The sequence below is a fragment of the Castanea sativa genome, chromosome 9, assembly GCF_040712315.1.
Source record: "Castanea sativa cultivar Marrone di Chiusa Pesio chromosome 9, ASM4071231v1".
NCBI classification, from domain to species: Eukaryota; Viridiplantae; Streptophyta; class Magnoliopsida; order Fagales; family Fagaceae; genus Castanea; species Castanea sativa.
In genome coordinates this window covers 17216172-17229177 of record NC_134021.1, presented here as the reverse complement: position 1 = coordinate 17229177, position 13006 = coordinate 17216172, and the positions used below count along the sequence as shown (strand labels likewise).

At 36.9% G+C, this 13006-nt stretch overlaps 1 protein-coding gene and 1 pseudogene across 1 annotated transcript; both read left to right on the top strand.

The window, feature by feature from the left end:
• The first annotated feature begins 331 nt into the window (after positions 1-331).
• On the top strand, positions 332-3298 carry LOC142609803 (FBD-associated F-box protein At5g60610-like; annotated as a pseudogene).
• A 6937-nt stretch (positions 3299-10235) lies between these two features.
• On the top strand, positions 10236-12178 carry LOC142610406 (F-box/LRR-repeat protein At4g14103-like). The gene has a single exon (XM_075782226.1). It carries the CDS (start codon positions 10454-10456, stop codon positions 11969-11971), a length of 1518 nt encoding a protein of 505 aa, XP_075638341.1. The 5' UTR covers positions 10236-10453; the 3' UTR covers positions 11972-12178.
• The last annotated feature ends 828 nt before the right edge of the window (positions 12179-13006 follow it).

Here is a 13006-nt window from a genome sequence, read left to right as displayed (position 1 = left end):
TAAGCACAATGTACTTTTTTTTTAATGAACAAATAATAATTAAAATGAAGTTTAAAAACCCAATTCAACTGCTAACTACCTTAACGGCTTAACCGAATCCACTAAGAAAAGGGAATCACCAATCAACGAATGACACCACTTAAACAAAACGCTATGGCATTTTGTGATAGCTGTCTCTGGCAAAATGAACGCTACGTTTGGTAGCTCTGTTACAGATTAGCAATGAGATTTGCCTTTTTTGCTTGAGCCTTGAGAGCTACTTCTGTGAAATACGATATCTCTCTGAGTCAAAACCCACCTACTTGACTCAGTGTCACTCAAATTGAACAGCATGAAGCGGCAGAGGATAGAAACAAAGGAGAGGGAGAGGAGAGAGAGGCAGAGAATTGAAAGAGCAGAGAGAGCACAAAGGAGAAATGTGAGAAGTGAGACTTGCCTATATCGACAAAATGCCCAAACTAATACCGATGACTACAAAAATATAATTAGCAATCTACCGGACTCCCTACTCTGCCACATCCTCTCCTTTCTCCCAATTCGAAACTCTGTCTCAACAAGCATTTTGTCGAGCAGGTGGAGGCCTCTCTGAACTCTTGTCCTCGTTCTTTAAGTTTGTAAAAATAGTGTTTAGAATCATGACTCTTCGAAAGAATCGAAACACCATTTCCAACCCCATCCCCCCACTACACAAATTGTGCATTCATTGGTATTCTATGAAGCACGGGTGCGGCAAAATGGGTGCCACACCCACGTCCGACGCGGTCCGACGTAACAACGCGCGAGTGACACCGCTGCCCGAGCATTGGTGCCGCGTCTCAGTTTTTTTTTTTTTTTTTTCGGATTCGCACCGATTCACGCTGAACCGGGCCGATTCGGCCAAAATTAGGTCGTATCGACCAAATCAGAACGTATCAGCCGGTGGCCGAAACTGACCAAAACAGCCGAAATCGGCCTTGGATCATGCATTGCACCTGCAAAAACTTGAAACCAAAGCATTTGCTGTCCAAAAACTGAAACCTAAGCCTTATTGCTGAGTTGAAACCCACGAGAGATAGCCGCTGGGTCTGCTACTTTGTTTTTTTTTTTTTTTTTTTTTATGGAAACTGCTGCTCTGAGCCTCTGAATTTTAATATAAACTGTGACTACCCAAAATGCCCTTTGTTTTGTATTCTGTTGGACCCCCTAGTTGCACCCCAAGTCATGCGGCTGTTTTGGTCATTTTATCTGATATTGTTGATACCTGGCATGATTAAGTGAGACTGCAAGACATTTCTTTTTTGTTTTGTGTTTCTTACTTTCTTTTTTCTTTGTTTTGTGAATCTAATGTATTTTAAAAAAAATATTTTAATAGTAAAAATATATATATAATATAAATAAAATTTTTTTTAATAATTTTTTAATTGCCGCACCCAGTGGCACCTGCACCCTACTTTTTCAAAAATTGCCAAGTTCCGCACCCACACCCACACCAGCACCCGAATCCGAAAACACACCCGTGCTACATAGTTGGTATTATAGGTGTTGTGGGGGATAAAAGGACCCAAATGGGCATATGGGCCTTTGGACTGTAGCATGGAGGACCGACCTGCGCCAGAATTAAACTCTACGAATTGGCCCATACGCCGAGGGTCTGAGGATACAGCCGAGGGCAAGCTTCTCCTCGGACATGCCCAAGAGAACTCAAAGCTTCATTATGAAGGTCAAAGCACAACTCTCGAAAGTCCAATGGTTAAAAGGGGAAAAACTGAACCTTCTCGATGCACCAGTGTTAAGGAAAATATCTAGAGCAAAGGCTGCCACCTCCGCATTAAAGACTCTGCATCTACCTTCCTGGCCGCATTAATGGGGAAGTGACCCCTAAACAGTAGGGCTGAAACTTCTAGTCACTAGCCAAAAGGCATCAAGGAAGGAAGTATTTAAAGGGGGTGAAGGCCAAAGAGAAAGGAGGTCCAAGAAACAAAAGAAAAAAAGAAGAATTGTAACCTTTAAGAAAGAAAGAGAAATAATACAAAAGTAGTCCTCGGCTCACGTCCGAGGAGGTCTATTTGCAATTATCGTTTATTATTTACAAGTGTTTGTAACTTTTAGCCTGTTATCAAGTTCCCAGTACTTCTAATCTAGATTTCAAGCCCACACTCTACAAATTTCATTGTTTAAGGCTCATTGGGCCTGAGCCCGTGATTATCTTTGGGTCCAGGTGCAATTGTGCACTTACAGGTGTCTTCCCTTCTATGTCAACAAATGGGCCCGTGCCACCAATATGTGTGATTTGCAAGAGCTTGATCTCCACCTACGTACTTCTCCTTGTCAACCAATGGAGTTGCCCCGTAGTCTGTACTTTTCTACTACATTAGTGGTTCTGAAATTGGGGTTTGCAATTCATCTCAATCCTCCTTCTACTTTTGTTCTCCCTTGTCTCAGGGTTCTACAACTAAAATGTGTTACATTTGCAAACCGCGACTCGCTCTCCACCCTCCTCAATGCCTGCCCGGTTCTTCTAGATTGGACCCTCCATGTAAATGATAAATACTTGAAAAAATTGAACGATTTCAATGTCATTGTACTTGTCGGTACGCTGAAAAGATTACATTTAAGTTAGAATGTTCTGTCTTTGTCGAAGTACAGATTCCAGATAAACACCCCAGCTCTCGAGTACTTTCATTTCGACGGTTATTTGAGCGAGGATGATGTGTTGGAAAACCTCCCACACGTGGTTGAATCTGTCATTCAAATTGAGGATTGTGATTCAATTAATGATTATGCAAAGAGAGTATGGGATTTCATGGGAAAAATCTGTAATGTTATACCCATGGAATTGACCACAATTACTGGACAGATCCTCTACCATGGTTTTAATCATGAAAATAGTCCCACATTTCATAATTTGTCCTTCTTGAAGTTTTGCAGTGACCTTTGGTATGAGTGGTATGCATGGCATGTAGTATGGCTCTTGCTTTGTTGGGCTCTAGAGCTACAAACACTTGTCATTGAAGATTCATCTTGGCTTGGCTATCTTAATAAACGTAACCCTTTCTTGGAGGAACCACTCGATCTTCCTGAATGTATGTTATCGCACCTTACAACTTGTGTTTATATAGGATTTGGGGGGTATGAGAACGAGATGGAACTTGTTAGACAAATCTTGAAGGCAGCAAAAGTACTAAAGATAATGAAAATCATTGTTTCCAGTAGATATCCAATCTTAGAGAATAAGCCTCATTTTCTCAAGGAATTGAGCAAGTTTTACAGGGGCACTCAGAATTGTCAATTCGTAATTGACGAAGGACATTTCATATAATATGGCATGTTGGTTCGTTCCTCTTGGATATTGCATGTCATGTGATTTGCAGTAATATCTTGTGGTATGGCTATATGCCTATATGCATATGTAATTAGGTCCGTGTTTGCTTAATTCATTTGCTATTTTTGCCATGTCAAGTTTATTCCTATGTGATAGGCCAAGAATGTATTGACCCCTTATGATGAATTAATTGATTAATTACCAAAGTTTATTAATTAATCAAATTAACATGCAATGTACATGACAGCACAAACAAATCACCAACTAAATATAATGCAGCGGAAAATAAAGTTGACACGGTGATTTATTTACGAATAGAGAAAACCTCCAAAACAAAAAAACCTCACCAGGTAATTTTAAGGTCACCACTCCCGAGAATTCACTATTATCACAACAAGCGGTTACAAGTAAAGGATTTCTAGTACCTTATACCAACCTACAGTTGAACTCTTACCCTAATACCCAATTGGACTTGTTCTGTAGTGACAATCTCTCCTTTTCAATGCACAGCTCCCAATACGTGACTAATCAATTGATGCGCGGATCCCAGTACACGGCTTACTCCTTTGCACGAATCTCAGTACGTGACTAGCTCCACAGCAACCCTTTGATTGTTGTAGTTGATTTGCAGCAGCTTCACATAGAAACACCAATAAGATCTTCAATGTTAGTGCAAAAGACTTTGCTTGGTTACAGAATCCAAAGGCATACAAGAAACGCAGCAAGAATTCTTTCTTCTATAGGAGGAGACTAGGGTTTCAAAAAGAAAACCTTATAAAGCTTTCTAGGATTAGGTTTTTCTTTTTCCACCTCCTTTTGAATAGGAGCTTAATGGGCTCTCCTATTCCAAATAGGTTTACACAAACCTTGGGCTTTCCTAGTCCAATAAGAATTATACAAACCCACAAAGTTTGGGTTTTCCTAGTCCTATGAGGATTATACAAACCCACAAACAAATAGCCTTTTAGAATAAAAAGTTTGCTGGCTATAGTCTGAATCTCGTAAGCTTAATAGATCGAGACATCTATCGAGCTTTAATGAATCTCGACAGATCGAGGTTCAGTCGATGAGGTATCGAGATTTGCAGATTACACTTTTCTTGAGCAGTTGTTGAGTAATCTTCATGTCTTCAATTTAACCACTTGTAATGATCATCTTGAACCTACCTAGATTTACCCAAATACAAGTAAAGTGCGTTTTGTCAAAAGATATGCCAATTACATAAAAATATGTCCCTAACACTATGGTACCAAGAAGAATGCTTGAAGATTTAATTTGCATTTGGGATCTCTTTCAATTATGCTAGTTTATAGTAAGCATGTTTTTAATTTGGGAATTTTCCCCTTGATACAGCAACAGGGAAAAAAAAAAAAGGATTTCTAGATTGAAGGCCTACATGGCACTGAAAACAACTACAAGACAATATAAGGAAAAAGGCTGCTGCTTTTGGACAGCACTTTGGTAGGAGAAAATATACCATATTTCGGTAATACCAACTCAGCATCTGTTTTGGTATTTCCTAACCAATAAATGAGTGATGCCTTTTCTAAGAGAACCACTTCAGACTACTCCACTAATCCAAACAAAAAGACCATCTTGACCTTGAAATTTTTCAAAACCCCGCCCTTTGACTCCTCTCTTTCTCCTTCTTCTGCTTTTTGGAATCTAATTCACAAATCAACTTTACTCTTCTTTAGTTCCTCTCTCTCTCTCTCTCTCTCTCTCTCTCTCTCTCTCTCTCCATTCTACCAGCAACTACAACTTCCATTTCCTTGCCACACCGCTCTCCCCAACCTCCAATTATGATCACCACAAACTACAATCATTACCTCTAGTTCTGACCACCACAAAGCACCGTCACTACCTGCGGTTCCGATCAGCTTTAGGTATTCTCTCTTTGTGGTAATTTTCTCATATTTTTTATGAGATTGGAATTTGTATCCTCTAAAAATCTCTAAAAATCATATTTATTCTATTTCTAGCATCATTGTCAAAACCTGCACCATTTTCTCAGTCACCAATTCCGACACCCAACAACGCAAAGGGATAATTTTCCTTTTTATTTGCTTCTTTTCAATAGCTTTTCACATCTTCGTTTTCATTATCTTTTTATTTACTTGCAAACTACTGCTGGGAGGCATATCTGACTGTGGAAAGGAGACAAATTTTTTATTTTCTTTTTATTTCTTTGCAACTACGGATGGGAGACACTTTTTCTTTTCTTTTTTTTCTTTTCTGATAAAAGTTTAGAAGATGGGAGGCACATTTGAGTGTGGAAAGGAGATCGATTTTTCAGTTTCTTTTTATTTCTTTGCAACTATAGATGGGTTTTTTCACTTATCACGACACAAAATAATGCAAAGGCTCATTTTAGCGTCGAAATGAGATAGATAGGAATACTAGAACCTGAAACTTCTTGTAGATGTGATAGCCTAAACATGAAGTTTATTGTTGATATATATCCCAATTTTTGTGAAACAAAGAGTTTAAGAAGCTCATCAGGATATTGAAACTAATCTGTCTCTCTTTGAATTTGGCATTGGTGCAGGGATGTGATGCTTCTGTTCTATTCGGTTTGCTGGAGGAATTGATTCCAATCATTAGTCACTTTCTAATAGGTACAATATGTTACTTTATAAACTTTTTTACATTAGGAAGGGAAAAAAAGGCCCTTTAACATATAAAATTTTTTTCCAGGGCCCTACCAGTCTACCACAAGATTCTGACAAATGCTGGACAACGTTTTTGGACAGTTTTTTGGAATAGAAAACTGCACAAATATATGCACAAGTAGTGGACAATATTTTTGGGCAATATATTTAACTTGGACAGTTTTTTAGATGAGATATCTAACAATTTGGGCAATTGATACATTTTGTAACAACTCTTTTGGATACATTTTGTAACTAATGTGGCTAAACAAAAATGTTAAATTCTATATGAAAATGATGAATATTTTTAAATGTAATGGTAAAGTTCATTTCTATACGTGCATCTTTGAATAAGACAACTGTGAATGAAGGTCGTAAAATTCATTAAGGGAGAGGCTAATAATTTGGGAGGGTGATTACAGTTCCTCCCATCTAGACAATTTGCAAATAGTCTTGGAGATGACTTCGGAGTTCTCATTTTCTTTTGCTTAAAATTAACCTTACAAAGGACTTTTGTTCAATATGAGCAAAATTTAATTGTATTAAGATGAACTAAATACATTGATGTGCTCTCTAATTTGTGTTGCCAAAATGTTTAGCCATTCAATCTTCAATTTTTCTCAAATCCAACAATTATAATCAATTTACAAAACAATTTAATACATCAAATTTGAATTTGAGCTTTATGAGTAAATTGTTGTGCAATCATAAAATTCTGCTTAAAACTAGATCAGTCTTTACTTCAGAATTTTTATTTCACATTTGGGCAAGGTCCACCTCTATATATAATGATGAAAACTCAAGCATGCTTTATTGTATCCTAATTGGCTTAAAGATATTATTTGCAATTACAAACTTGAAAACAATATCTCAGCAAAAAACAAACTTGAAAACAATATAATTGTCCACTATTCATATATGAAAGTTGTATGACAAACATGAAATGAAACAATCTACTTATAAGACTCTTTTCTTAAATTATGGCTCTCAAAACAACTTGCGATAATACAATTGCCTAGGTAGAAGACCTCAAATGTCTTCTTTTCTCAACATTCATAAATATAGATAGTGAGACAATTTGCAAATCACATCTTCCATCAATAACCCAGTATAAGCTACTTGATATTCTCTTTCAATGTTTTACAGCATTTAAGCTCCAGCCTTGGAGATTTATCTGTGCAAAAAAAAAAAAAAAAAGGCACTCACACAAGAATAAGAAATTAAAGTACCTAACACAATCATAGGCATTAAACAGTACTAGTAATTGTAGAGTAAAATACAAAAACTATATGAATAACTTTGCAACTACAAATTACCAACAAATCTGATGGTATCAAAAGCAAATTCAAAGAAAGAAAACAGAATTTCATTCACTCATTTTGGGAATAATTAAACCCCAAACTTTTACTAAATGAAATGTATATATTCAGTAAAACGAAAATGATATCCACCAATGAAACAGTCATGAAAGAAAATGGTAATAGCTGTGTAGTAAGTATCACCAGCAACAATGACATTGAAGACACAATTAAGAACATCAAACGTGTTAATAAGCACGTTATGTGTTATATCATACCTTTACGGCTTTACCAACAGTAAAATAAGACAAAGTATTGTACTTGTCAAAGAATATGTCTAATTCCTCTTATCAAAATTATCCATTGACTGCCCACCTTCTCCTACAATGAGCTCTCTGCATACAAAACTTCCTTGCAACAACCTTTTCTTTTGTACCACTAACTCTACTGAGACTAACACCACGTTAGGTTGATAGTCCACTCCTTAAATTTTCAAATACCAAAGAAATAAACAACAGAAAATAAAAATATTTTATTAACATAACTGATAATGGAAACAAAATCAACAGAAAATTTATAGTAAAAACAAATGTAATTTGGGCTTAGAGTTTCAGATTATATTATTTCTTTGTAACTTTTAGTCTTCTAATTCTCCAATACCATAAAAGGATCTTTACGTTACAAATCTAGACTACACATTCATATAAATATAATGGGTAAAAATAGTAGATAAGCATAGTAACTTCAAATTTTTGGCCAAATCCGAACCTACCCACAAATTGCTATTTTCTTCATCTATACATTTGAATACATTTTGAAGGTAGAGATGAGGGCTATCAGTGTATATGGATATTTTTAAAAAGAAAAAGAAAAAAAAAATATGAGAAAATTACCACAAAGAGAGAATACCTAGAGGTGGTCGGAACCGCAGGTAGTGACGGTGCTTTGTGGTGGTCGGAACTGGAGGTAATGGCTGTAGTTTGTGGTGGTCATAACTGGAGCTTGGGGAGAGCAGTGCGGCGAGGAAATGGAAGCTGTAGTTGCTGGTAGAATGGAGTTTAGGTGAGAGAGAGAGAGAGAGAGAGAGAGAGAGAGAGAGAGAGAGAGGTAGGGAGGAACTAAAGAAGAGTAGAGTTGATTTGTGAATTAGATTCCAAAAAGCGAAAGAAGGAGAAAGAGAGGAGTCAAAGGGCATGGTTTTGAAAATTTCAGGGTCAAGACGGTCTTTTTGTTTGGATTAGTGAAGTAGTCTGATGCAGTTCTTTTGGAACAGGTGTCACTCATTTATTGGGTAGGAATTATCAAAACATATGCTGAGTTGGTATTACCGAAACATGGTATACTTTCTCCTTTGGTAGAGGATAAAAAGATACAATGCACACCTTCTCTTTTTTGATGAATACAATGGGTACCTTTTCAGCCTTTTAACAACTATGTTTTCAATGTTTTTCAACCTAGTCTGCAAGGTACATGACTAAATTCTCAAGGAAAAGTGGAGGGGATTAGGAAGGAGAAAAGGAAAATTCATGGCGTCCTTGTGGCTGAATGTTAATGAAACTTCAGAAGTTTCTTGAACTAGTGCAACCCATACTTAAAGCTTGTTATTGGGTCTTTACTAAATTCAAATGACTAATGTGTTTAAATGTTTGATGAGAAGATAAGATATATAAGCTTCTTGTTTCAGTCTCAACCTTAATAGTTTAAAAAGTGTCATTTAGGAAATTCTACATAGATTGCAAGCTAGCTATGAAACCATTCTATGTTGAAGGTATTTTGGACATAAGCCACACAGTGAATGGAAAATGAATGTAAGGATTGAAGGGTAGGATATGTTATTGAAAATTTGAATTGTATGATTTTGATTTTGATGGGTATGATTTTGATTTATAGATTTGTTCCTTGATATTGAGAACTTTGTGTGAACAGGAGTGTTTGTGTGGTTTTGAGGTAATGGGATTTGTGAAAAGAAGGGAAATTTTTGGTTTTTGTCCTGGTATAATGGATTATTCCAATGTGATAAGGGTTTTGGTGAAAGAAGGGTAGGAGGTTTTGAATCAGATGAAAGTAGATGGGATTAAGCCTGACATTGTTTGTTATCCTATGGCTTTGAAAGGGTTTATTGTGGAAGGTGATTTTGGGAAAGCAGATGAGGTGTTTGATGAATCGCTTGGTTTGGGTTTGGTTCCTGATGTTTATACTTATAATTTGTATATTTATGGTTTGTATGAGCAGAATAGTGTGGAAGCTAGGATTAAGATGATTGGTTCAATGGAGAATTGACAAATAATTTCTCTCCCTGTGTGAGTGACAAATAATTGAAGCCCAGAGCTGAATGAGGTAACTGCATGCAGACAAAAATGTGGTTCAAACTAATCAGGCTGTCGTTCGCCTTTACTGAGGGATGTGTCTTGGAGTAGATCATATGTGATTTAAGAACAATTTTCATGTTAAATATATAATAAAATCACTTTCATCCATTACATATTTATGCATACGCGTCTTCGTTTTTGTCTGTTCTTATCATCCATGTCCTCTTTGAATTAAGATAAATGGAACTTTTCGGTTCTTATAAACTATATGGAATGTGCTGATTTCGAAAAGACTTTGCCTCTATAGATGTCTAGCTTGAGATTCTTTTAAGCACCGGTATAACGGTTGATGTGTTTCTCAATCCATATACCCTCAAATTTACTTGTAATTGCTTTTGTTGTAATACACCTTACTCACATTTTGCTTCTTTTTTTTTTTTTTTTTGGAAGACTCAGGACAATCAAATTGAGTTGGGTGCCTGGTAGTGATATCATGACACTATCATTTGATAAATACGTCAAATCTCACGGTGATAATATAAAGCACACCGTAAATATTTTATTTATTTATTTATTAAATGGACATATAATAATTAAAACAAAGTTTAAAACCTATTCAAATGTAGGCTTCAAAAAAAAAATCCTATTCAAATGTTAACTACCTTAATCGACTCCACTAAGAAAAGGAATCACCAATCAAAACGCTGTCGTATTATGCCTCGCCAATTAATGAAACGCTTTGGACTGGGTTGAAGAAGATTTTGTGTTTTGCTTTATTTTTGGCCCCCATGGCCATATGATATGATATTGGTATCTCTCTGCGAGTAGAAAGTAGAAACCCACCTACTTTCTGATACCATCCCAAAATTGAAACCCTTTTTCACTCACTCAAGCATGAAGCGGCAGAGGATAGAAACAGAGGTGAGGGAGAGGAGAGAGAGGCAGAGAATTGAAAGAGTGGAGAGAGCAGAAGGGAGAAATGTGAGCAGTGAGACTTGCCTATCATCTGTTCGACAAAATGCCCAAACCAACGCTGATGACAACAAAGACATAATTAGCAGTCTACCAGACTCTCTCCTCACCCACATCCTCTCCTTTCTCCCAATCCGAGACTCTGTCTCGACAAGCATTTTGTCGAGCAGGTGGAGGCCTCTCTGGGCTCTTGTCCCTTTTCTTAACTTGAACCAGGTAGCACTTGTAAATAGATATTCTGGTGAAAAGAATGATAATTTTAAGTTTGTGGATATAGTGTCTAGAATCTGGACTCTTCGAAACGCCATTTCCAACCCAATCCCCCCACTACACAAATTGTGCATTCATTGGTATTACAATTGTCTTCCCTTCTATGTTGACACATGCCTCCGTGCCACCAATATGCGTGATTTGCGAGAGCTTGATCTCCACCTACTCACTTCTCCTCATCAACCCATGGAGTTGCCCCGTACTCTCTACTTTTCTACCTCATTAGTGGTTCTAAAATTGAGGTTTGCAATTCATCTCAATCCACCCTCTGCTTTTGTTCTCCCTTGTCTCAGGATTCTACTACTAAATTGTGTTACATTTGCAAACCACGACTCTCTCTCCACCATCCTCAATGCCTGCCCAGTTCTTCTAGATCTAACCCTCCATGTAGATGAGGAATACTTGAAAATTTTGAACGAGTTCAATGTCATTGTACTTGTAGCTACGCTGAAAAGATTACATTTACGTTGGAATGTTCAGCCTTCGTCGAAGTACATATTCAAGATAAACACCCCAGCTCTTGAGTACTTTCATTTCAGCGGTTATTTGAACGGGGATGATGTGTTAGAAAACCTCCCAAACGTGGTTGAATCTGTCATTCAAATTGAGGATTGTGATTCGATTAATGATTATGCAAAGAGAGTATGGGACTTCATGGGAAAACTCTGTAACGTTATATCCATGGAATTGAGCATAGTAACTGCACAGATCCTCTGCCATGGTTCTAATCATGAAGATAGGCCCACATTTCATTATTTGTCCTCCTTGAAGTTTTGTGGTAGCATTTGGTTTGAGTGGTATGCATGGCATGCAGTACGGCTCTTGCTTTGTCAGGCTCCAAAGCTACAGAAACTTAACATTGAACATTCATTTCTGCTTGGCTCTAATCTTAATAAACCTAACCCTTTCTTGGAGGAGCCACTCAATGTTCCTGAATGTATGTCATCACACCTTACTACTTGTCTTTATAGAGGATTTGGGGGGTACGAGATTGAGATGGAACTTGTTAGACAAATCCTGAAGGCAGCAAGAGTACTACAGACAATGAAAATCACCGTTTGCAGTATTCCAAAGTTAAAGAATAGGCCTCGGTTTCACAAGGGATTGAGCAAGTTTCACAGGAGCTCTCAGAATTGTCAAATTGTATTTGACAATGGATATTTTGCATGATGTGGCATGTTGGTTCATTCTTCTTTGATATTGCATGTCACATGCTTTGCTGTAATATCTTGTGGTATGGCTATATGCCTATTTGCATATGTAACTAGGTCCATGTTTGCGTAATTCATTTGCTGTTTTTGCCATGTTGAGTTTATTCATATGGTATCTGGAAGAATGCTTGAAGCTTTAATTTGCATTTGGCATCTCCTTCAATTATGCTAGTTTTTAGTAAGCTTGTTTTTAATTTGGGAATTTTCCCCTTGATATTGCAAAAGAAGAAAAGGACTTTCTAGATTGAAACCCTACATGGTAAATTGCACAGAAAACAACGGCAAGACAATATAAGGAAAAATGTTGCTGTTTTTGGACTTGAACTAGTGCAACCCATACTTAAGCTTGTTATTGGGCTTTTACTAAATTCAAATGACTATTGTGTTTACATGTTTGATGAGAAGATAAGATATATAAACTTCTTGTTACAGTCTCAAACTTATCAGTTAAAAGAGTTTCATTTAGGAATTCTACATAGATTGCAAGCTAGCGCTGAAACCATTCAATGTTAAAGATATTTTGGACATAAGTCACACAGTGAATGGAAAATGAATGTAAGGATCGAAGGGTAGGATATGTTATTGAGATTTTGAATTGTATGATAAATGATGGGTATGATTTTGATTCCAAGGTTTGTCCTTTGATATTGAGAACTTTGTATGAACAGGAGTGTTTGTGTGGTTTTGAGGTAATGGGGTTTGTGAAAAGAATGGAAGTTTTTGGTTTTTTTCCTGGGATAATGGAGTATTCTAATGTGATAAGGGTTTTGGTGAAAGGAGGGTAGGAGGTTTTGAATCAGATGAAAGTAGATGGGATTAAGCCTGACATTGTTTGTTATACTGTGGCTTTAAAAGGGGTTATTGTGGAAGGGGATTTTGGGAAAGTAGATGAGGTGTTTGATGAATTGCTTGTGTTGGGTTTGGCTCCTGATGTTTATACTTATAATGTGTATGTTTATGGTTTGTATGAGCAGAATAGTGTGGAAGCTGGGAT

Excerpts from the sequence above, each read along its gene's own strand:
- LOC142610406 (XM_075782226.1), top strand. The coding sequence starts at position 10,454 with ATGAAGCGGCAGAGGATAGAAACAGAGGTGAGGGAGAGGAGAGAGAGG.